General features: G+C 40.8%; 1 protein-coding gene across 9 annotated transcripts in view; it reads right to left on the reverse strand.

The window, feature by feature from the left end:
- Positions 1 to 24,810, reverse strand: part of LOC135940378 (voltage-dependent T-type calcium channel subunit alpha-1G-like) — a 116,956-nt gene that overhangs the window by 12,063 nt on the left and 80,083 nt on the right. For 3 of the 9 annotated variants that reach the window (XM_065485235.1, XM_065485238.1, XM_065485231.1), the window contains exons 2-15: positions 23,898 to 24,009; positions 23,330 to 23,463; positions 22,828 to 22,925; positions 18,837 to 19,008; positions 18,675 to 18,716; positions 10,774 to 11,056; positions 10,338 to 10,430; positions 9,952 to 10,265; positions 9,242 to 9,521; positions 8,880 to 9,095; positions 6,067 to 6,303; positions 5,320 to 5,574; positions 4,978 to 5,129; positions 4,272 to 4,475 (exon numbers count right to left, since the gene is read on the reverse strand). In XM_065485235.1, the coding sequence (XP_065341307.1) occupies positions 4,272 to 4,475; positions 4,978 to 5,129; positions 5,320 to 5,574; positions 6,067 to 6,303; positions 8,880 to 9,095; positions 9,242 to 9,521; positions 9,952 to 10,265; positions 10,338 to 10,430; positions 10,774 to 11,056; positions 18,675 to 18,716; positions 18,837 to 19,008; positions 22,828 to 22,925; positions 23,330 to 23,463; positions 23,898 to 24,009 (2,592 nt within the window). Of the gene's footprint in view, positions 1 to 2,267; positions 2,386 to 4,271; positions 4,476 to 4,977; positions 5,130 to 5,319; positions 5,575 to 6,066; positions 6,304 to 8,879; positions 9,096 to 9,241; positions 9,522 to 9,951; positions 10,266 to 10,337; positions 10,431 to 10,773; positions 11,057 to 18,674; positions 18,717 to 18,836; positions 19,009 to 22,827; positions 22,926 to 23,329; positions 23,464 to 23,897; positions 24,010 to 24,810 lie in introns of all 9 variants that reach the window. The other 6 variants (XM_065485237.1, XM_065485240.1, XM_065485236.1 and 3 more) reach the window with 5 other exon arrangements.

Consider the following 24,810-nt stretch of genomic DNA (forward strand, 5'->3'; position numbering starts at 1 on the left):
ACACAGCATCGTCCGAGAGACGGAAAGATTTGCACAGAATAAGCGGACACAGTAGTAGTGGAGGAGTCACACTGGAATAATATGTGAGATTAAATATACGAATAAATGATAATAGTATAAAAACAGAGAGTTTTTGTCGACTGTATATAATACGTTTATATTTATAGTATGGTAATTGGTAATTGGACAGACACAGTGTATTATGTGGTTAATTTGTCGCATTGTTTGTTAAGTAGACACGAGGATCAGCACAAAGGTTCAAATGATTACACTCTTTCTACTGCCTTTTCAGATTCAACGGTTTCAACTAGAAGCTGCGATGCGCACTAAAGTACCAAGAGAGAGAGAGAGAGCTCAATGAGACAGAGGAAGACTGATGCAGTGCGAGTTTTTTTTAGCATATTATCATTATATTTGATGTATGCGGTCGCCGTGATGGATGGTTTATTCCAAGACTACAGGATGACGGATTTTATGCGTGTATTTACAGCAGGCGCGATGATGATCCTAGTCTGAAGTTGATCGATAAAATTCCGATTAGATTTCCACACTTGGATGGAATGAATTATCGCTCGATGAACAGTAAAGTAGCAGTTAGCAGGAATTTTCAAGGAAGAGCTGTCTGTTTGTGTACGCAAGGATGTATAATATCTAAAAATATAATGTGTCTATTCAAACCTACTACTGCTAAACAATGTAGAGCAGAGGTGACAAATATGTTGTGTTTGAGCAGGCAAATCGGGTGCAGTTAATTGAAGAGGAAAATACACGTCTCGCGTGACTTCTGTTAACTCTTTTCGCAAATGATGCTCATATATGGTCTTTTCGTCACATGCAAATTCGAGTGATATGCAAATAAGAGTTTGAAACTGGTGCAATCCCGCCGTCACGCGAGCGAACAGTAGTTTAACACACACTGGGGAAGAGGGTAGACGTTGCACGTACATAATAATTGTGGGTTGCGAATTTCAAGCAGCTGAATTTGAATTATTTTTCAATTAGAAATGGCACTTGCATGAAGTACATCGATTGCGGACGGTTATTTTTCAACGGCCTTTCATAAAACAACTTGAATGATTTCAAGCACTTTTTTTAGCCGTTGCTAACTTTTAAATTCATAATCTCATGCAATGAAGGAGTTTACTAGCATGAGTTTTTCACTTTTCATTCGATTCATACTTGTTTTTAAATCTCAGCAAACCATTCATGAAAAATTCACAACCCTCATAAAACAGAATTGAAGTCTAATGACTAGTAGAAAAACGGAATTGACTTAAATATGCAATTAATTGACTCACATTAGGAATTTCGCACACACGCGCACCCCCTAGGGTGATTAGTATTTAAAATTGCAAAAATATTATAGAAAAGCACGAGGGGGAATGAGAGAAAATCAGAAGCTGCGAAGTAATGAAAAACAGAGAAAGAAAGGGGAATGTACAAACAGAGTGGAAATGGGGAACTAACTCACGCTAGAGGGAAAATTTTAATTCATTTCAAATGTGTGCAAACGAAGTGAGCAGCATAAAATGTAAATGGAAAAGTGCACACAGAGTAAAAGCTGCAAAGTAAAGAGATGTGTGTGGAGTTTCAGAAATTGTTTGAAAATGTAGCTGCAGGCAGACATTCGTGACTCGCGTGTTTTTTGAGCCACCGAGGAGGCACATGCACTCTCCTGCCATTCGAAAGGTTTCAAAGGCGACAGGTGAGCAGAGTGTGTTCCAAAACGATGTAAAATATCAATAGAGAGAGAGAAAGAGAGGTAATATATACAAAACGAGTACGATCGACTAAGAACTGCTGTGAGATAGACTGTATTCATCAGCAAAAAAATCGAGTCAGCAATACGCAGCATAAAAGTGTTTATTTTACAGGTGCATGGCATGTCATCAATTAGAGTCTAAAGACAGGTGAGATATGAATGGTAATCGGATCTCAGCATTTGATGTAATGAGCAGAGAGACATTCTGGTACGTGTCAAAAAACTGCAGAAGCAAAAAACGTGGCATACTGTACCTTTTTGGTTCGTGAGGGGGACGTACCTCAAATCGGTCGCTCTCGTTCTTTCTTAGTTAAGTTAGTGACGAACGGAACGGAAAAATAATATGAACAAATGCGTTTCGCAAACAGGAGAAAAATATATAGAAGACTGCTCGAGTATTTATAAGTATGAAATATATATTATGCACAAAATATATATGTTCGGATTGGTTTGAAAAAAATGATGAGTGAATTGTTAGAGAGATGAGTGAGAGCGGATTCAATACCTGGAATACAGTCACAATGGCCCACAGCAGGGAGTCAAAATTTTTCCTGTCACAACTGACAGATCCGTCGTCGGCTTTATTGCAGAACTTACAACCAAATAGGTTCATCCCCAGTATACTAAAGAGGAAAAAATAAAAAAGAAGTCACATGATGTATAAAATGTTGAAAAGTATAGTTGGGAAATAAACATAAAATGTATATTTCTTATTCAGTACGGTGAGAGAGACATTTTTGTTCGTTATATGTGCCACTTGCGAGAATGCATAATATGATATGGGATGGTTACTCCTCTATAAAGCTGCTGATGTTTTGAGAGAGATAGTTTCATAAACTTTTCCAGAAAGAGCATAATGTGCTTTTTCAGACATGCTGTCCTGAACAAACTCGCTATTGAAAACCAGGACTGGATTATAACCGCCAATCAAAATCTTTCGACAAATTAAAGCTCAGTCCTGATTTTAGATGTTGCTTATTGGTGTCTCGCATAGTGTGAATCAACCGCAATAGTGGATGCGTGTGTGCATTTTAGAGCGTGTAATTTTAAGGGCGTATTTTGGTTTTCACTTTTCTTTTTAAAGGTGCAAGAAAGATTTACAGAAAGCCTCTAGATAGAATATAATGTTTGTTTTAAGTTTGTAGTGTTTACTTTTGGAAACATGTACCATGCCATAGTTTGCAAATTAAGCGTTTGCTAGTTATTATAAAAGTCTGTGTCCAGTTTAGCTAAGTTTTATTTTTGGAATTTGTATGTGGGTGAACGAAATCAGTATAACATTGTCCTACCTTGCGGTACAACTAAAAGTTTCTTTATCGAGATAAAGAGAAAGTAAGAGAGCAAGAAAAAGACAGATGAAACCACCAAAAGGAAAGTCCATAGAGAAAGTAAAGGAAGAGAGAAGAAGAGTATATAAAATTCATTGTATTTATATGTACAACAGGCGAAGTAAGAGTCCGATTAAATGACGAGGAAATCTCGTTATGGATGATTTTTTTGATGATAGGCAGTTATTTTCTCTTAGTCAAAGTCTCTTTTACTTGGATATAGTAATGACAAAATAGAGTACGTATCGTTAAGTATTCTTTTTACACTGTTCTGTCCTAGTCGAGTATTACTATTTTTAGATCCACTAAAATACGTGATATAACTCGGTAAGTACAGATCGTCAACTCCGTTCGCTTCCCTATCACATAGTTTTGGTATATTTTTTGTGACTAATATATTATTTTTCTACGGTTTTCCGAAATTCCATTCTGCAGCTAATGGTTGTGTTTGTTTATTTGTGAGTGTTGTAATTCATCATGGTACAGTATTTGCTTGGCCTGATCATAATTAATTTTCAGTATTTAAGACGGGAGGCAGTAACATTTTTTCCTTAGTATGTGTGTAAACACTGGAGGCAAAAAATCGCATCTTTGTGTCAGTAAAAACCTCATTCTGAAAGTGGACGTTACAATTGGAGTAAGAAGAAGGAAAAGTAGTGAATTTGATTCTTAACTTTGGCAAAATAGATGAAGTCCCGAAACCGTGTAAATCAGTAAAAATAATATGAAATTTTCCTTTCAATTGAAAAGAGCAACTAATTTAAGTTTTATTGCTTATCAACGCTGAAAAGTTTTCTATTTTCCCAAAGTCCACGAGAAACTGCCGAAAACACGCGTTTGTGAGGGTGTTAAAAGCCGCTAAGCGTCAAGCAGATCTAATTCGTCAAAGAGCACAAGGACAAAAGGGCCACGCCACTTTCAGAATTCTGTGCATGTCACAAAGTGGAAATTGATTAGCACGCAACACCACACAGCATGGCGCGTGAATAAAATTCCAAAAGTCAGATTTCCTCTGAGTCTCTCTCCAACACTGACTGTGAAAAGTCGAGCTTTAGGAAAGAGTGACGGAGGAAACCTCGGGCTGTAATGTGTCAAAGGTCAAGAATTTCGCTTTGATTGGAAAACAAATCTCAAAAAGAGTGATTCTGTTATTTTTCTGTGCGTATAAATGACATACATACCTGAATATAAAAATGAAGAGAATCAAAAGCGCAAAGAAAACCGCCACGTTATCCATGGTTCGCAGCATGACGAACAACTGGCGGCGCAAATTGGGCATGAACCTGACCAGTTTGAGGATGCGCAGCAGCCGGAAGGTTCGCAGGACGGATAGTCCTGAGCTGCCTTCGCGCGACCCAAGGAATGTTTGGCAGAGTTCCACCACACTGCGGGACAGAAATGAGAGGGTGGGTCACAATCACGAAACCGCTTCCGCCTCATTTAACCAGCGAGACGAGAAGCTCTCGCTTTTTCAGCTTCAAAGCGTGAAAAGCGCAAATGAAATCCCATTCATAAAGTTCTTTCCCTTGCCAGCCGTGCAGGCCAATTGGCCTCCTTTCACTGAGCACAGCCACTTTTCACTGATATAAATATGTGAAAGAGCCTCCGGTTGTGGTAGAAAAATAAACTAATTTTTGCATTGCCATGGAAAGCCGATTGTGGCAGTGCTTTCAAAACGGCCACAAAAAGACGGCAGAACCGAATTACGGACTTAATTTATCGACACTTTTGCCATCAGATTACGCAAACTTTTCTAAGCAAAATCGAAAAAAAGTAAAGACGAGTTGGAGTGGAACCGAAGTTTAGTGAACTATTTTTTGTCGGCTTGAATTGGTTCGTTGGGAGCATTGTTACCCACGGCAGCGTGTAGAACGTGTGCAAACTCACCTGAGGACAACAATGATGCCGTCAAAGACGTTGAATCCATTACTTATATAAGCAAAAGGCCCCTCTGCGGTGATTTTGAGCAGCATTTCCACGGCGAAAATTCCCGAGAACACAACATTGCTGTACTCCACAATGACAGTCAGCTCTTCAGGCTGTGGACAAATAGTAAAGCAGAAGCGTTCAAACGTCTTCCCGTGAGGCCTTGTTGAAAAACTCTTTTTTCTATTCTTAAAAATGAGAAATATTTGAAATAATTTAAACTGCATTATTCATAGTAGAATTTTTATGCAATCACCGTGTCACAATTTTGACACATAGCTGGAATTTTATTTGCCTGCTCACCTGGTTGTGGTACTCAATGCCCATACTGAGAGTGTTGACTAGAATGGCGAGCAGAATGCCTTGCTGAAAGTACTTGTGCTCGACGAGTGCTTTGATCATCCGCCGCACGCTGCCCAGGCAGCGAGAACAACAGCTTTTCTGGGCCGGAGGTCGCAGGGCTTGTTGGTAACAGCACGACTGCTCGTGGGCGTACCACTCAGCCTCACACTCAGACGTGCAATCGCCACACTCGTCCACGTCCGAGTCCCATTCCATCTGATTGAAAAAAGTAAAAGCTTTGAAACAGTGGAAAAATTTTGCTCAAAGTTCTAGTAAAAATACTCTGAGTTTTAGCAATAGAAGAAAACACCGCGTCACACAGAAAGATTTTAATCTGCTGCATATGCAGAATACGCAGGAATATTGGTGCCGAAAATGATTAATTTCTTTTTTATTTAACTGTGTTTAGCGTTTTAATTACATCAGAATAAAGCAAATGGAAAGCAACGTTAGGGAATTAAAATAAATATAATTAATTTACGAATTATGGAGCAAACTGATTAGTCGAACAATCCCAATAGATTACATCAGGCGTTTGTAATTGCCTCTCTCACTGAAACTTCTGATTGGAGAGAGAGAACACCTCCGGCGGATAAATTCCTTGAAAGCCAACTTCTGAGCGACTTTTATTGCCACTCAAGCGGCCATGTCAGTGTTTTTCATTATTTTCCTCTCTCACCGTTAGCTGAGCAAAGTGAGTGCACGCACCTGGTCGTTCTGCAGATCAGCGGGGGCGGACACATGCCTCCTGTCGCCCTTGCTGAGCGACGAAAAGAAAGAATGCACGTGCCTCGAGTCTAGGGCGAGCTGCGTCGGCAGGGCGGCGCTGAGGGCACCGCTGAGGGCCAAAAGTTCTTGACAAGTCATCGGGGCCGGCGCTGATATTGTGCTCTGGCGATGCAGGTCTAATTGATAGGCCGCCCCGCCAGCGTCAAACGAACTTTGCTGCGAACACGGCCGAGCACACACACCTTAGTTATTTCCACTTGGCGAGACATGGGGCTTTCCTCCGCCCATAACCAACATAAAAGTTGGCCACCTGGCTGGAAATTCAACAAAACTAATGGCGAATTTCCAGAGCAACGACCTCTCATCGATTTTCAATGATTTTCAAATTTCAATTGTTGATTTCTCGGATAATTTGTGTTTATTTACGGAAAAAATGTTCTATGCAAATTAAGTGATATTTCTCATCGCATTTGATTCAGTTATACTCACGTCGAAATTACTGACACGGGCAGATGGCGCACGAAACGGTAGAAACGCGAGCTAGGCTCGCATAAAAACTGAATGCAAAACTTTTCCCATCGGCATGAAACGCGGCCTTAAAATATGCAAAAACAGCCAGACCAATTGTTTGTTACCGCGAAAAAGCTGACGGCGCGTGTGGTCGTTTTTCACCTGAATCAATTTTCGCAAAATGTACCTGAACAACCGCACAGCAAGCCCCTATGTGAATTCTCCATCGACCGATGAAGATTAGAAAAAAACGGAGTCCACAAAGAATGCAAAATATTTATTCCAAATTTCAGCAGGAAAATATATTTCCACACGAGCAAAAACTCTTAATTTTTTTGCACCCAGGACGAGGATAAAAAATTATTCCCACCCTCCTCCCTAGGTTTCAACCCTTCCATTTGAAGTGGGAAAAGCTCCCTTAGGCTCTGATTGCACTATACTGTTGCAGAATCGAGGCGATCATGTCCATATTTAGGCCGCGCCAAGTGCAGCGAGCGCTCGCTCGCTCTGCAAACTTCTGATTGCTTCTTTTCTCTCTCCCACGAGCTTCGCAGCCGCAAGTAAGTGTATGGATTTGCGTTTTAATCCAGGCGAAAGCACACGCCACGTGCTTATGCATCACGCACAGTAACATAATCCCGTCCGTCGTACACACTTCTGCTTCTCGTGCGGCAGAACAGTTTTCTCAAGCACCACGTGTGCAATTAATGTGGTAGCTACCCGATCTGATTAACTTGCATCACCACGCTCTTGCTTGTTTGCAAACATTGTCTTTATTCCTGGATTTGTATTTGCAACCATGTGTTTGTTGAAATGTGCTTTTGATTGGCCTTGGTTATCAGTGTTCGTTTACATCTCTTCAACATGCCGTTACATTTTAGTTTGAGAAATCGTTGCGTGGAGCGCTATGTAGGTCAGCAAATTTAACTCTTTCATATTTTATTAGAAATTTCATGCTTTTCATTACAAGAAAGAAATATAGTGATTGTTTATTCATAGGGCTGTAAAATTCAGACGATTTTTTTCTTAAGCTTCCAAATGAGTATTGCGCCATTAAATCAATATTAAAAAATCGTAAATTGGCAAAATCATCTATTTTATAGCAGACTATATTAAGAGATCAGTTAAATGACCGTAGAAACTTGTATATTTTTTTCTTTTTAGAGGGCATTTTTTCGACTTATTAAAAAATTAGCTGAAATAAAAATTTTATTTTATTGTTTTAAATGGGTTCTATGGAATTAATAGTCTTATATACCCAGTTATTTTAACTCATTGAAGGAACAAGTCAAAAACCAAGCTGAGAAAATATGCAGCTGCATTTTTTTATTAATTCACTTCCTTCAATTTCAGAAACACTTCACAACAAGACTTCAAACAAAGCCGATATACTTACCACGCAAACACGCTTACTAGCACGTGTTTTTTTAGTAGTGCTATTACTAGCTAAGCAATCAATAGAGGGGAATTTTTTATCCCTCTGAAAATACAAACCGCTTTCATCATGCTCGCGAATTATAAAGTATAAAGGATTCATTGAAAACAACAGCTAAATAATAACTAATCTCACATACATGGCTGCGCAAATGTACTTGAACATTGCACCAGTCCAAGCGCTTTTTTGATTCGCTTAAAACAACTTGTATAAATAAAACAACTGGTGCAGAGTGCAGTGGATTACACGCGAGCGTATCAGCTAATATAAAACCAGTCGACTATAAAGAAAATATCTGTTTTTAATGACGACCCACTTTCTAACGGGGACATTTTAATTCACTTTTTCGCATCAGTTCATCAGTTGAATTAAAAGTGGACGATATTTGTTGTTCCACTGGCGCGCAATCGTCGCAAGTCGCAAATGATCGATAAGCGAGTTCGCATGAGTTGATGAAATGAAGATTATTCGGTGCTCGACGTCACGAATAGTGAGTGCACTTTGTCTAACCCTCTGGAGAATTACGGCCGGCTCGAAAGTTCAAGAAGAGTGCTTTAGATTTAACGAGGCGAACGCTCCGCCTTGAAATACAACAGAAGTGTCGCTCGTGCTGCCCAAGCCCAACGGGTTAAATAGAAAATAAAGCGATAAGCATGAGAGGTGCTCTGTTACGCTAAAGAAGTTAGAAGTTAAATGGCTACTCTACGTTAGCTAAGATTATGATTAAATTTCTAATCAATTGCAACTTCTGATGCTAATATAAATTTAGCCAGAGTAATTTTTCGAGGAGTGACTTTTCCATTATTTTCACAATTTTAAAAAGTAGATAAAAATAGGGAAGACTTACTGCCGAGAGTCCTCGTCCGCCTCGCCAAGAATGGATGTGCCCATCGCCAGCCTGGGTCATCTTCTCGCTAGAGCAAACGTTCTTAGTGACTCCAGGAGCGCTGTTGCTGCTGCCCTGATCATCGTGCAGCAGCACCACGTCGCTGAACATGACGCTGCTGCGTCTCCTGGCGTTGCCATTGCCTGGGGACAGAAGCCCTCCACCATTCCCTCCACCCTGAAGCACAATAGAGACAATGTTTTAACCCATCCAATTTTTTTCTTTGTTAGTCAAAAGCAAAATTGATTTGGCCCTATTTTCCCTTTCTGTTGTAAAAAATAAATAAATACTACGGTTTAATATAAGTATTATTTGAGACTCACCTCTCCTTCCCAAGCTCCATTGAAAGAGGGCACCCTAAGCAACCCACCGCTAGGGCCGCTCTGTTTGTTCCTCGGACTTGACAGAGGGTCGATGTCAGACACCTCTGGACTAGCCCTGGGGGCGTGAATCGACGGCGGCGAATTCAATTCGGGCTCGTCAGGCGGTCGGGGCCCGACCGGACACACTGGCGGTCCGCGACCGGCCTCCTCGTGCTCCAGAACGCGCGGCGGCGGTGGACCAGGACCGGCCTGGCTTTTTCTGCTCATCCCGTGCCTACAACTGAAAGATTAGTCTCGTCGTAATTTTTGACTAGGTCACTACGGGACACACCTAGAGGAAGAAGTTTGGTTTTATGTATGTACACAAATGGATTTTTATAGGTCTTAAAGAGGAAATATCTCATAAATATGATACATAAAATATCTTTACATATCATCTGTTATTTGTTTACAAATAGTTATTTTTTTATTCAGTAATTTTTCCAATAATGGTGTTTTTTTTGTATTTTTGTCCAATAAAATGTCCAGTAAAATAAATATGTAGGAAGCAGTATGTGAAGGTAGAAAAGGAGGATTCATTCAATGCGGGTAAAGCTGGTGAAACATATTTATATTGTGCGATTTTTTGGCAAATTTGTCACATTAATAAGCGTCTGAGCGATCTAACAATGAGATTGACACATTAAGTTAATTATAGTTTCTGTACTCACACAAACTCCGAGTGCCTGGCGCAGGGCTGAAAGGATAGGGGTGGATGTGTGTTGTTACGCTGCTGCTTGCGGCACTGGTAGAGCCGGTAGCGGTTTATGATGCGTCTCTTGGCCCTGCGCCACAGGTGCGCAGTGTAACGCACCAGTTCGGCGTAGCACGTGGTCGGCTCCGAGTTCTGCGTGCTGGCCAGCGTGGAGGACGAGTGGAAGCGCGCCCGCTCCAGCCGCATCCGCTCCATCTCGCGCTTCTTAGTCTCAGAGAACTGCGTAGCTATCACGACTAGGCACAGGTTTATCATGAAGAAGGAGCCGATCTGCAGAGCAAAAAATATGCCGCGTTTTTCACACACACTCCGCTGGCACGTGAAAGGCAAAGAGGATCATACCACAATTAGGAGGACGAAGTAGATCCAGTCCCAAAATGAGTGCGCGTCCTGCACGTAGTACATAATGTCCGTCCAACCCTCTAAGCTAATCACCTGAAATAAAAAAGCCATATTTTTATTATTAAATTTCTTAAAAATTTTATTTACCATTGTAAATATGTATATGCTTAATGTGTAAAATTTTAGAACAAAATTTGCAAATAATATAGTAAATTTTGTGCTTCAGTGAAATCTTTCTAAATATGTGGATGATTTTTTCAATCATCAATTGAAAATGTTGAGTTAAAATCATATTGTAACTACTCCAGAAAAGAATGATTTAAAAACGATTAAAAATTGCGTGGTTAATGGTTGCAAAAAGCCATTTTTGCATTCATGTTTAATTGAAACAATAATTGTAAAAATGAAGCAAATCGTCTGGATTGTCAGCACTTACAAGAAAAATGGCGACCCAAGCAAGTCCGATATTGTCAAAGGAGATGGCCCCCTGGAAGGGGTTGTTGCCCTGGCTCTTGCACTCGGTGTAGTATTGGTTCCAGTTAACACAGCTAGCGTTCGTGGGGATGTTGGAGCTAAAGGGGAGCGCGGTGCCGTTGCACTCGATTCCGTTGTGCCGGTATGGTGGCAGGTTGGAGCACGTGTGCATGCCGTTGTCCTCCGGTTTGGAACAAATGTAGTCGCGGTCTTGCTCCAGGTAGCGATAGTACGAACTCAGTGGCCTGGCAACGCGCGAGGTGCAAAGGATTAGTAGCGCTCCAACGCACTTTCCAGCACAGATTGAGTCACGATGTGGGAAATGACACAATTAGAAAGCAGAGAGGCGGAGTAGAGAATGACCTTTGACTTTTTCTGACATTTTTAAAATCGCATTTTCAAAAAATAATGAAAGGGGATGTCAAATTTTTACTGGTAAAATAAGAGTCTTTGAGATGGACCCATTCCGAATCAGCAAAACGAGTCGTTAGGAACTTAAAAATTAAATAGCTGTTCGTCGGTGGGGCTAAATGCATGTGTAGTGTTTATTAACCATGATTTATCCAGATTTATTAAGTGTGTTTCAAACAAATTTAAAAGAGCGGAAAAATCTTAATTAACTAAATTATGAAAACTAGTTTACTCCATGTAGCTCTTTTTTCGTTGTGTTTGGTGATCCCTATCTTATATCTAATTAATATGTTTTTATCTGATTAATTTTTTTCATATTTATTGACATTTTTTCTAATTCTGAATTGAAGCGATGCACCTCTCTGCTGTGAATGTTGGCGAATAGAAAACACGTCACGTGAGAACAGGAGGAAAACACGTCGTCCGTCAAACAACAGCACCACAAAGAGAAGCAGCCACCGAGCTAAATCATGCCTAATCGCCATCGGTCGGTGGAGATAAAGTGGCGAGGACCGCAAGCATGCTCGCTGAAAAGACACGCGCTGCACAGTGGCCGGAAAACAAGCCGGCCATTGTGAGGAGAGTTAGTTAGCAGGGAGAGCGAGTCGATGGACACACACACACACAGACGAGCGGAATAGATTTTCGGTGGGTAACAAAAACGGCTCCATTCCTTTGTCATTCCCAAGCTGCAACCACGTTAGAGGGACTAAACACGCATTCGTACATATGCACAGATACACAAAACAGCACAATCATAAAGTTATTTCCTCTCCTGGTAATTTGATAGCCTGAAAAACTTGAAAAGGCAGAGTGACTGCAAAACACATATAATTCAGCTGATTTTCAAAAAAATGTTTTTCCATTTACGAGGGGAATCGAACGTCTCAGCCATGTGAATGTTTATTTTCAATGACTTTTGGCGGAGTTTTCCGAGTGCGCCGTGGATATTCAGTGCTTGTCTCCTTTCAATTATGCGCGAAGTGGTTGTTTGGCGTGTTCGGAACACATGAGAACCGCGAAGCGCACTCATGAATGAAGAATGACCTGTTGGCGTGACCGCCGCGCGCGATAATGGCAACCAAGATGCATCAGGCGGAAGCACTTTGGTACGCTGATTGATAAGTTCGCTTCGATTTAGTGCTCTAGAAAAGAATGTGTTTTGTGCTTTCCCTGCCGATCCATTTGCGTCCAGGGGTCAAGTGGGAAAAGGGAAACTTCCATCAGCGGGAAGTCGTGGCATTGATGAACGTGGGCGTATCTTTCGCTTTGCTAATGACACTATTGATTGTTTGTTTCTTATTTCGCTTTGCTAATGGCACTATTGATTGTTTGTTTCTTACTGGTCATCTAAATTGAATTAAATTTTTCGAATCAATTGAATTTAACTTATTATATGTATTATTTTGTAACAAACAACAATGATGAAAACGATAGTTGGGGATAAATATATATAATATTTGTATTTCCATTACAGAAAATGATGTTCCGACTCTATCCATTCGAAATGAATTGTTTTGTTCTGTGCTACAAGCCAATAAAATAAAATCAGATTATTGACAGAAAATAAATAGCTAAAGGGCGTGGAGAACCAACAAAAACATACGAATTTATCAATCAAAAGAGATTATCTCTCGCTGCACTGATAGTGCGGCACATTTAGGGTGAAAATTAAATAGCTAGATTTAAATTTTTGGTAAAGAGCCCATTGTTTCTATAGGTTTGTAGTGGTTGCGGAGCCGAGCTCCCACTCCTTTTTCACTTTTGGTCTAGGGTATTGTTATTAATGATTGTTAAGCGATATTTGTTAAAAATTCGTGTATGCAACAGAGAGCGAATTTGAATTTAAATTAGCTTTCACCGAACACGAGCCAACAAGTCGCATCTGTAATTGTTCCGAGCGTTTAATTGAGAAGGACCCGGCTCATTCGGTTCATTGCATTCTGTTAGACTTAGTCGCCAAGTGACTGTCTTATATTAAAGAGAAGAATTGTTCAAGATCCCGCAAGGTTTATTTTACACCTATCCCCCAAAGTGGTGACCCCGACGTGACAGTAACGCAGCCAAACCATTTCAAGTATCACAGTCAAGCATTTCAAGATGTGAATTCGCCGGACACCAGCAAGCTCGGATACCCACTGGTTTCCTTAAACCCGGCGAACAAGCACCAAGAATTTTTTATTGGAGACCGAAGACCGTTACAGAGTGGACTCACAAACTGCAAATCGCAAGTTCAAGAATTTTCGGGTACAACAATCCCGAAATTTAAATCCACAACAATGCTGATGAGCAACAAGACAAGTAGTAACCATTTAGAATGCAAGAATTTTCAACTGAAGTCATCAGCATCAACCAACAATTAAGAGTAACAAGAGTAACAATGGACCATCGCACCAGTTTTAAGAATTTTCCAAGATTTATCCCCGTTCGTGTCAGCGGCCGCGACAATTTCGCTTGAGAGCCTCCCTGTCTGTGTGGAGTGAGGAAGTCTACAGATCTTCCCTTGGCCGGCCAAATGAGAAGAAAAATGAAGTCTGATATGAAACAGCAACTGCGTCCGCGTAGAGCCCACGCGAAAGAACAAGAGACGCCTAGTTCTGCTCGACTAATCAAAAAAAGGTTTGCCTCATTTGACACGGGTTAGATTCGGTCGCGATTGAGTTTTCATATAATTTTTTAATTTTTTGCCCTGCTGATCCGTAATAAACCAATTTTGAATCTAATTTTAATGCTAAGACAAAATGTGTCGCCTAATAATTTTCCTTTCTGCTGATATACAAAGTCATGTAAATTTCAGACACAAAATATTTTCAAACGCGCTGTTTTCGCTGTTGCATTTTTAATGTGAAATAGGAGTTCACGCTCCTTTCCACTTGCCCTTGTCTGAACAATGCGTTCGAAAATTCCCGTGCACCAAACACAGTATGACAAAATATTTGATTTTTTGTAGTTGATGATTGCGGCTGATCTGGAGCACAAACGCTCGACACCGTAGTGCAGCACCAATGTGCTGGGTTAATGACCGCGATTCAAAGTTGGTCCAGTTAAATTTTTCTTGGCTTTCCAAACTTCCAGTTTATGACCCCCCGGACTAATGTAGCGGTACAAAAAACAGCGCGGTCCGGCTTTTTGTTGGGAGCCAACAATTGTCAGTGGTTTGAGTTATTGTAATTTTGCATTATTGTTTAACGGCAGAAAGATGATTTTAAATTAAGAATTCAGTTTTCGTCCGTCAGCCACTCGGTGCTGACGTGAGCCGTGTAATTGTGCAGAACCCGATTCAAAGGGGTGAGTCCAACCGTCAGTTAAACAAAAATAATTTGTAACTTATTGAAAACCATTTCAGTTCTTGTACTTGATTTAAGTGTCCGATCGGAATGCAACTGTAAACTAACACTCCAACCAAAATTCGTAATCTGAATTTCATCGGTCTTCATCATTTCATCTCTTCATATCCTTTTTTTAGGTTTAAATACATTTTCCGCGGAGTCAAATGCTTAAAACCTATGTATTAATAACAGCTAAATAATTAAATCAGACATAATATTCAAGTTTCAAAGGACTAATATAATGATATTTGTTGCAAAGTCTCGCTGTGCTATAGCCGTCACTGCAGCGAAAGCACGCAAAAGCAAATTAAACCTCATTTGGGAGATCGTCGGCATTGTCCTTTTGCCATCGCAGTTTGCGGGGATCAATTTCGGAGAGTGCGTCTATTTGAGGCAGGTTGCTGTGTCTTGCCAGCATCAGTGGCGGCAGCAGCGCGTCGCGAGTCATTATTAAAACACACACAGCACGCCGAGCAGAGACAAAAATGAAATTAATTTCTGAATGAGTAAGGCGCGGATGAAATTCTGCACGCAAAACTCGAGGGAAGACGCGCACCTGGCGCCGAGGCAAGAGGCCTTGCGTCACTCTCATTATGATATCCACCTGGGCATAACTCAAAAACTTGTTTTTGTTAATTATACGACCGCCAACTTTTTAATTATTCCTGCTGCTTGCAGCTGCAAACACTACGTGTGTGTGTGTGTGTGTGTGTGTGTTTTGTCTGTGCTTCCAAAGGGGCTCGTGTCGCGCGCGACACGCGTCAAAAATCGATACTCCCCGCGCCTCTGACTTCAAAAAATGCGTGCGCGGATTTTCTTTCACTGGCGTCACGCCACAACAAACTGGAAACAAAAAGGTAATATTGCAACAGATACAACGGTCAAAAGAGGACGTGCGTTTATTTTTTGGTGTCAATGTCAATGTATTTTGAGCAGGTTATTATAATAACGAGGTTCAAAGTCACATAATAAAATATAAATTATTGTATTACCATTGAAAATATGAAAACTTGGTATTTTTTAGCAATTTCCAACGCCAAACAAATTTGATATTTCTTTTTTTATACAGCAAATCCATGTGAATAACTATTATGAAATGTTTTAATTAATATTTTTGGCACTAGCAATTTCACTTATCAGTAAACTCGAAACACAAGTTGTTGGTGAAATGTTGTACGAACATAATTTTCGATATGCACCAAATCATAGAGCTGTGAAGCATCATCAAACATTACGATACCTGGCGTGCACGTCAGAACTGTTAAGCGGCGTAGTGTTCAGTTCCAACTCTGTAATGCTCACTTCGTCAGCTTACAGTCGAAAATATTCTTGTACAGATTGTACCGCTTCGCTAAATCGACATTTATTTGAAATGAACGAGCCGAAATCGTTTTGAATGATAAGTCTGTTCACAAGTGAGCCTGCAAAATTGTGAACATAAAGTCCTTATTACCATGAAGCTTCATTATAAAGGGAATTTGCGATCCATTCAGCCCCATTTCTAGCTTTCGGTCTGGCACATCGCCCGATGGAAAATTTCCCTCTCGAATTAAATACACGCACATTAAAACGATATGTTCTCGCGAGTGGCAGAACATGTGTTTTGTGCGTGGCAAACAAACAAACCAACAAACAAACAAACAAACCGGCTACACATTGAGCTGGTTGGTTGGCAACCGAAAGACATATGTCTATCTGATTGTGAACACATCAGAAGCCCGCATTATTTTCCGCCACCGCTGAAATATCTCCCTGTACGCACCCTCGCGATATACGATGAATGAGAGCATGCTTTGGAAACGAGCATTTCAAACGGAAATTTCGATGCCAACATAATTTCAGGCTGAATTTGCGATCTGGCAGTTGTCAAGTGATCTTCCTGCTAATGGCTTCGTGAGTAGAAATTTAAAATTAAATTCTTATTGAAAAGAAACTAAACTTAATCCTTCGAATCTTTCATTATGTTGAAAACACCAGAAATTTTTCCAAATTTTAATTTTAAAGATTGCCTCAGAACAGAAAACAGCAATCGTTTGACAGTTGAAATACCATTACCGATCTCACTCTAGCAAATTGGAGAAGAGAAAGAATACGACTTATGGATTGCTGCGCTCCGATTTCAGCCATTTTTAAGAAGAGCAAATTTCGATTTGAATAAATCAAACAAAGCATTCAATAACTTATGACGCGCATTATTGACATGTACCCTTTTAATCTAGTGGTGTAGGTTAATCTTAGTATTTCAAAATTTTCGCACGTAGTTAGAAATAAACGATAATGTGTCAAAGGTTAAAATATTCTCTTGAATGAAAAACAATATTTTAAAGATAAAATAACATGTACCTTATATAATCGTTTTGACATTATTTTCATTTCAAATATATAGGAGATAAGCCTTTTGTTGATGAAATCGAACCCTGTCGATGCTAAAAATAGCACTCGCACACACAACAAACGAGCATCACGTTTCAAACGGCGTTGGCGGGGTCGCAAAAGAAAACAAGGCGATCCATCAGCAATAGATCGGTGACGAGGGAGGAGAGAAATGCGCCAAACGAAATCAGCTGGCGGATTATTTAATCAGGCAATGATGGGCGGAGAATAATTATGCGGCTGTCTGCTGAAAGCGCACGGTGATTTATAAACGACTGCACAGTGCCACTGTGGCCGATTAATTACAAGGTAATCGCATACGACCGGAAATAATGCCCCAGCCGATCAAACGCCATTATGGTGGTGCACAGCCGCCAGACAGCATGCACCGAGCGCATAATAAAGGGTATTATGCGCTTTGCCCGCATTCGTTGGTTCGCGCGCCAATCTAACTTGCACTACTTGCTGGCTAATTAATTTGTGCACTTGCAGCTTGCTTGCAATTACGTGTCTGGTGATTAACTCGCGACGCATGCTGCACTTGAATGTCTTGCTCCGACAGCACTCTAGCACAATTTAGGCAAAGAGTCGGTCGTTTGATGTTCTGAGAGTTGTAGGTAGCTGCTGCAAATGTTTTAAATGAATTTGAGAGCAGTTGTGACTAATTCTAAGAACTCTGTCGCAGAGTTTTGCAAGTTGCAATCGAATTTAAAAGAGTTTCTTGAATCTTTGCTCAGCACATCGCGTAGCTGTGAGCTCACGGAGTTCTAATAACACCATCAAGCGAATAACATGGGGCCCGTGTGGCCGCAGAAGATCTTGACCCAATGTGGCCATCTGTTCGCCTCCCCAAGCCGAGATTTTAATATTGAAACACTATAAATTTTTACATAAAGCCTTTGGAAATGCGCGCAAACCAGAAAGTGGCGAGTCGGGACCGATGCGCCTCACAACTCGATTTTTAAGAATTTCAAGACAAATTTTTGAAAGTGGTGAAATAGGAATAATGAAAGTTTGAACACCTAGAGCTGCAATTAACTTAAACTGTCAAAAATCGTTTTACGTTGTTTTTTTGTTAAGCACAGCCAAGAATCTTACTTTATTTCAATGAAAAATTCACAAAAAAAAAAAACTAAATGTATGACTCAATTCAAAATTTGAGGCAGTATTTCTGTACAAATTGTTTCCCTTTTTGTGGTCTCATGAAAGGCGTTGGCTGGCGTGTTTAACAGGGAGAAATTGATTGTGTCGTCAGATATCCGCGAGCTGCTGCGAAACGACATTCTCAGATGATGAATGAAACGCAATTGGAAAACTCGGCCGCCATTTGGAAATCAGATAATTTATCAACGTCGCGCCAGGGGGAAACTTTTGCAACTGAATTGCATCTAAAAAGAATCACAGGCTGGAGTGGTAATAAAAGGAAGTACTCGTCGTCGTGAGAGAAGATTAGTCTGTATTTATTGGCTAACTTTTTGCAGCCATGTTGGAGAAAAATCTAAATGCAGATCAAATTTGAGCTGAGAAAAAGCGCTAAAATAGAACTCTGGGAGGTTGCCCACGGGCAAGCCGATAGGCATTTTGCGTGAAAGCTGGAAATGACGCACAAAAGAGGCCGAGATTAGTATTACGTTCCGCGGGTCACAAAAGACACACTCTCTGGGACGGGCGGAAATTAGTAGAGAAGGCGAGATTAGTAGGCCAGTGAGTGAGGGGCACGCATGCCTAAATCAATAGGAACAACCCTTACAGAGTCACTTTCACCCTCATTGTGTAAAAATCTGGCAGGCTCCTGAAAAATATCAGTCGGGCATGATGAAATTGGCACTCGCGCGTTTAATGCGATAATTTCATTTTGCTTGTTTACTCAGTTGGAAAACTCAAAATTGAACTGGGGAGCGCTGGTACTCACTGCGGGTAGCTGATGTTGGGCAACTGCTTGAGAAAGCAACGCTGGCGTAGGATTCCCTCCCACAGCTGCACGCCGACAATGCCGAAGATGAAAAAGACGAAGAAGCACAACAGCAGGACGTTGCCCAACATGGGCAGGGTGTCCAGCAACAACATCACCAGAATGCGCATACCTAGGGAAAATAACGCTGGAATTAGTCAAAACGAAAATGACAAAAAAACGAGCACGTGTTAACCATAATTTTTAAAATCGCGGGTTCTAGAGCTTAGCTAAAAATATTGGCCATTTTTGTGCAGATTTTATACAAATTTTAAAAAATATTTTCCTTCCAAAAATACCAGATGGAATTATATATTTTGCAGCAGTTGATGAATGGGAACCTGCCATAAATTTTCACAATATGCTCAATCTTTAGCTTCACTTTGCATTGTTAGCTCCATAGCAAGTGGTCGATTGATTGAGTTAATTGTTTGTGAAAAATTTAAAAGATAAACTTTTCAATGTTTTCTAGTCCAAATATAGTGGGGAAATATTTAAAAATCTTAAGATTTTGCCAAGTTTTACAAAAATGGGCATCACTTGACCGTGCATTTGAGAATGTTCTCAATTCCGATTCTCGAGCTCTATCCAGCATCTGTAAATTAATTACATATCCAGTAAGGAAACGCCGTGTATGCCATTAGAGGAGTTGATTGTCACGAAAATTTACTGCGCTTTCAAGATCTTGTGCTCTTTACCGACGAAAACCTTTTAATATTGCGAGAGGCAACACATGCGGTGCTGTATATTATGTTTCTTAAAGGAAGTAATCAGGGGATGATGCGGGTTGGTGGTGGCGGTTCTCCGGAAGCAAGTAAATTTTGGCTTTAACTCAATCCTCAAAGGACGTACCAGTTAAAAATTGGCATTGAGAATTTTTTCTCTACATCGCTTGATTTTTAATTTTGAGGAGGCTCCCTTTATTTCAATTCCTCGACTTCTTGCTTTAAAGCCAACACGCGAGTTGTAATTACGACACTCTCGGATTTCTCACTTCCAAACTTCTAAATCAAATCCATGTTGCGAAAGGAAACCGAGGACTAGCTTAATTACGGCAACACGCCGCAGCTCCACTCAGAGAGAGAGTTGCGCCGGCATACGCGCTTCACCTGATTAGGCAGTTCGCTTGGCAAAATCAACCGCAAGTCAAGTGCGCCGGTGTAAAGATGTGTTCGTACGTACGAAGAGGTGGGTCTACGAGGCACGCGAGAGGCTTGTAGTGGCACGAAAGAAACTCGCGCGAGAATTAATCAGGTGGCGTCTTAATAGGCTGCTCATTCAGCCGGCGGAATTGGCAGGTTGTTATCTGACGAGCAGGTTTAGGTGCTGACAGGGGCATGATCGAGCGGGATGATCGTTCGCTTTTAACACCCGCCGCCGCACCGCTGAGGTATATTTAGTTAGGGGTGGAATTTGCAGTTGCTCTTTTGCATCAAACAAACAGTTGCCCGATTAAAACAAAAGCCTGACACAATTTCAAGATTTTGTTTAACAAAAATTTATTAGCGTGCCTTTCAAAGCTTGATTCAAAGTGAATGCGTTAAGTTAAAAAATGTGCTTTATCAATTTTGTAAATACAAAAATACCTAACGAAGATTCCTATCGAAGTCCTTCTTGACATTGAGTTGAACCTAAGGACATTTTCCTCAAAATTTAGCGTCTTTATTAAGCTCAACTAGTTTCGGCTTCTTCCCAATGCTTTATTTCATGAGAGGATTTTTTTCAGAACAAATATCGAATATATATATGATTAAATTTTGAAATAGGCGACCACTCGAGGTTGTGTTCATAATGGCAGTAAATTAACTTTATGTGAAATTTTGAATTATGAAAATATTAATTTTCGGAATATTTGTTTCTGTTTTAGAAATAGGGCTTCGGGAAAAAGCCGAAACGAGAAGACCAAATTAAAGGTGTTAAGCTTCGAGGAAAGTGTCCGAAATTTCAGTTTAATTTGATAAGTTATGGGGGTCTAGAATAGCATGCGGGTTTGTTATGTTACTATACTCTAATACATAATAATGACGTCAGTAAATTTATTAGATGGAGAGTTAAATTTGTTGCTTTTTGAAAGATTATTGAATTGTTTCACTAATGATAAGAGTCTTAATGTTTCTCCATTAATATGTCTTATGGATAAATTTCGCTGTCTTAAAAATTGAATTTTAAGTCCTTAAAAAGCATAGAGTATGCTATAAATCCCTTCCCAATTGTGCTGTCTTGTTACTGCCGTCAACAACACACAGGCTTCTCTATTAAAGCCCAGATTAGACCGAGCGAGTTTTCACTCCAGAGTGAGAGCTTGCTTTTCCAGGAGATGCGGGGATTTTTTTTATCAAAACATACGTTGGCAACAGGAACAAAGCCTGTTCGGCCACTTCGTTCAATTTAGCCGCAAAAAGCTGATGGAAAAAAGAGCGGCGAGTTTAAAAACCATCCGGCAGAGTGCCTCTTCCGATGGAAATTTATGGTGAGACAATTTAGGTTCTCAGGCCGCTTTATTCGATTTGTCAGAGCGAGGCAGGTTGTTTAGAGTTGCTCGGCTAAATTACAGTGTTGTCATCTTACATTTTCTCGGCACGCTGGTTTTCCGGCCAGAAAAACAAAGGTTCGCGGCGGTAAAGGCAAATCTTCATTGCAAATGCGTCCTTATGCAAATATACCCGCCTCCTGCTTATTTTCTCTCTTCAGAAGCGCAAAAGCTTTTGTCTGTTTATTGCGAGATAATTGCAAAGTCTTTTTTCTCTTTGAAGGCGGCGAAAGTTGTGACAATTTTAAAAAATGGCCACAAACTTAACGACATTTTCCCTTTGCTAGATTAATCGTGTAATGAGTCAATGTCATTCAGATTTTTTTAGTTTTGGAAGTGGCAGAGCCACGTCCTGGAAGCAGCCAGATACCAGTCAAAGCCGTGCCAAAAACGCCTAATTATGCTCGAAACGAGCTAAAAGTATTTTAGCTTAGCTTGCCGCAGATCATCTTACATCGAAGCAGTGATCTCAAAGCTAATTGCTGGAATGCTGAAAAATATTTCTTTTGAGAGCGACTTTAAAGCGTGTTCTCGCATGTCGGTTAATCTTGCGAGCAGTAAATATTAATGTACATTTTCCCTCAGGTCTCATCAACCACGCGTTTCCAGTTTCTCAAGAGTTTCCGGATAAACATGACCTTGGCATATATACTTCTCGTCGAGTGCTGGGGATGCGGAGATCCGATTTGCCTCTCGCGCTCCACACTCGCCCCTAGCAGTCGTCTTGTAAAATCTGCTGCGCTCCGCATGTGTACAAAGCTGTTATGCGCGTCGCGTATATGCGGAAGCAAACACCTCGAATCAATAGCGAGCATTGAAAAGCTGGCTGTTCCATTTGCTCCGAAATACTACTTTGCTATACACACTCGGAAAAACGGGCAAAACCGCTCAATATCGGCGGCTCACTTCTCCGGCGACAAACCTTTCATGGGGCTGTGACAAATAGCCAGATATAAATTCGTTCGTCGAAAACTTTAACTGATATCTTTTTACGTAGTAAATCAGATCGGGGTAAAAATTAACTATCGTTACATACAATCGCAGAAAGTGGGGCATGTTGCATCAAATTTTAGGATAGCAGATCAAGTTAACAACTTTTAGGTTTTGAATTTTTTTTCATGGGCCAACATACTTGTCCAATTAAACATATAAACATTTGAAATATACACAAACTATCACCTCGCCGCAATTAGGCAATCGTCAAATTAGTCTTGTTAAATAGCTTTTAAATGTCTAAAACACCACGCTTCGCGGAAATTTGTGCAAATTAGCATTGGTCCAGTGGTACCTTTCACAGTAGAAAGTAGTTTCGTGCACAAAATATGCACACCTGTCCTATCATTAGTAATTGTAAATTTTGCAATTTTCCACGTCCCCAGCTGTCAGATTTAGGCGGCGTTACGAAAAAAAGAGCATACTTACTTGGAATACGGTTGATGGCTCTCAAAGGACGAAGAACTCGAATGGTTCGAATAGCTGACAGGTTCATGTTCTCCACGTTCAGGCAGTATTCGAGCGCCCTGCAAAGAACAGAAAATAAATAAGCCGCCGATCGGCGCAAATTCATATCGGTATGCGGTAATGGGCCGTAAATATTATGATGAGCTCATAAGAAGTAGCCTGAGCGGCCGAGTGAGAGTGTGTTTATTTTCGATTCGCGGGCCTCGTTTTACGCAACAGGCTGAATCGATTGGCCTGCAATGTGTGTTGTGAGGAAGCGCTCGGCAGCGGCGGCGGCGGCAAGGTGGGCGCCGCTCGATGTGACTCACTCACGCCCAATTACACCCCCGGCCACTTTCCCTCAGCCCTCGCGCGTTTATTTGGAGACAAAAACCATTACCGGCCACCGAAAGTACACATATCATGATTAGTTATCAGCCGCGCCGGCAGATTTGATAGACGCCGAGATGCTTTTTGCACTAACCCAGCCATGACGATGAAAAAGTCGAGCCGGTTCCACGTGTCAGCCAGGTACGTTCCTTTCCCGTACACCCCCATGGCCAGCATCTTGATGGACATTTCGATGGCGAAGAAGGCAAAAATGAAATCATCAAAAATCTGCAACATCAAAAAAGAGATTAAATAAAAATAAAACATCTAGAACTGGGGTACAATATAATATATATTTTATCAAAAATTTTGAGTTACAATTTTTTTCTGATATACTTCATCGTTTGAAACGATTTGTTGTCTCCCATTAATAAAGAAAACAATAATAAATATTTTTAATCGCAAGTCTTAAGAAACTGCAGCTCTACCTTTCTTTTGAAAATGAAAATGACAAAGGCAAACAGCACAAAGAGAGTTATTTCTTTCTCCGCGAATACTACTTTAGGGAGAGCGTTACTGTGCGAAATGTTTCACAGTTGGTTGATTGAAGTAAATAATACGAGTAAGTAGTGAACGCTGCAGGCGTTGCGCAAGGAGTACAAAGGAGTAAAGTACATAAACCGGAGAATGCGGCTGTGGTGTGGTTAATTATTCAAACATACCTGGAGGATTTTGCACCTGCTGGTGGTGCAGTCGTCATCGATGCACGGCCGGTACATGCCCAGGGTGACGCAGTTGAGCAGGATGATCATCATGCTGACCCTCTCGAACCACGTGTTCACTGAGTTAAGGAAATTTCTCTTGTGTTCGACAAATATAGCAGATGGAGAAAAAGATTGAATTACAGGCACATAAAGGATTTCAGGTTTGAACACGATATGGTAATCAATAGCTTTAAATAGATCGCATTAAGGGTCGTGTCGGGCGACAAAAAGCAGAGGCGAATCACGCGAACCGATCGTTTACAATCTCGGCCAGACTGCACTCGTGTGTCCCGTCCGCGATAAAATCACGCACGCTGTCTCAATTTGCAGCGTGAACAAAGGTGAGCCCGACTGTGCTTTGTGTAATTGTGAGTGAGCAGAATACAAGGGAAAAGCTCCTTATGACGTCACGTTAATCCTGCTTCCTTGCGAGTCCGGCCTGCTTTTTAATCTGCCTCTGTCTCGCTTTCGCCGGCAAGTAAGGGGATTTTCAGTTTTCCGATATTTGCATAATCGCAGGCGATATTTCAAGATCATGACAATGTGGGTCACTGCTGGATTTACACCGTGTGTACACTGACAACGACAGGGATTATTTGTGCCCGATTTTAACTGGCAGAATCAATCGAATGTTTTCCTCTGCATCCATATGTGATCAAGTTTTATCCAGCATTTGGTCATCAACTTAATTCTCTTGTCGGACATTGAAGTTGACTCAGCTGTCCATGCAAAATACTCTTCAAATTATTTATAAATTATATTTTTCTAGCTCAGTGCCACGCCCCAATGCAAAAAATACTTTAGTTTTAAAAGACAGTGAGGACTATGGTGCAGCAGAAGAAATTTGAAATTACATTTGCAATTCAAGCAG

The sequence above is a fragment of the Cloeon dipterum genome, chromosome 3 (genome assembly GCF_949628265.1).
Source record: "Cloeon dipterum chromosome 3, ieCloDipt1.1, whole genome shotgun sequence".
In the NCBI taxonomy this organism is placed as follows: domain Eukaryota; kingdom Metazoa; phylum Arthropoda; class Insecta; order Ephemeroptera; family Baetidae; genus Cloeon; species Cloeon dipterum.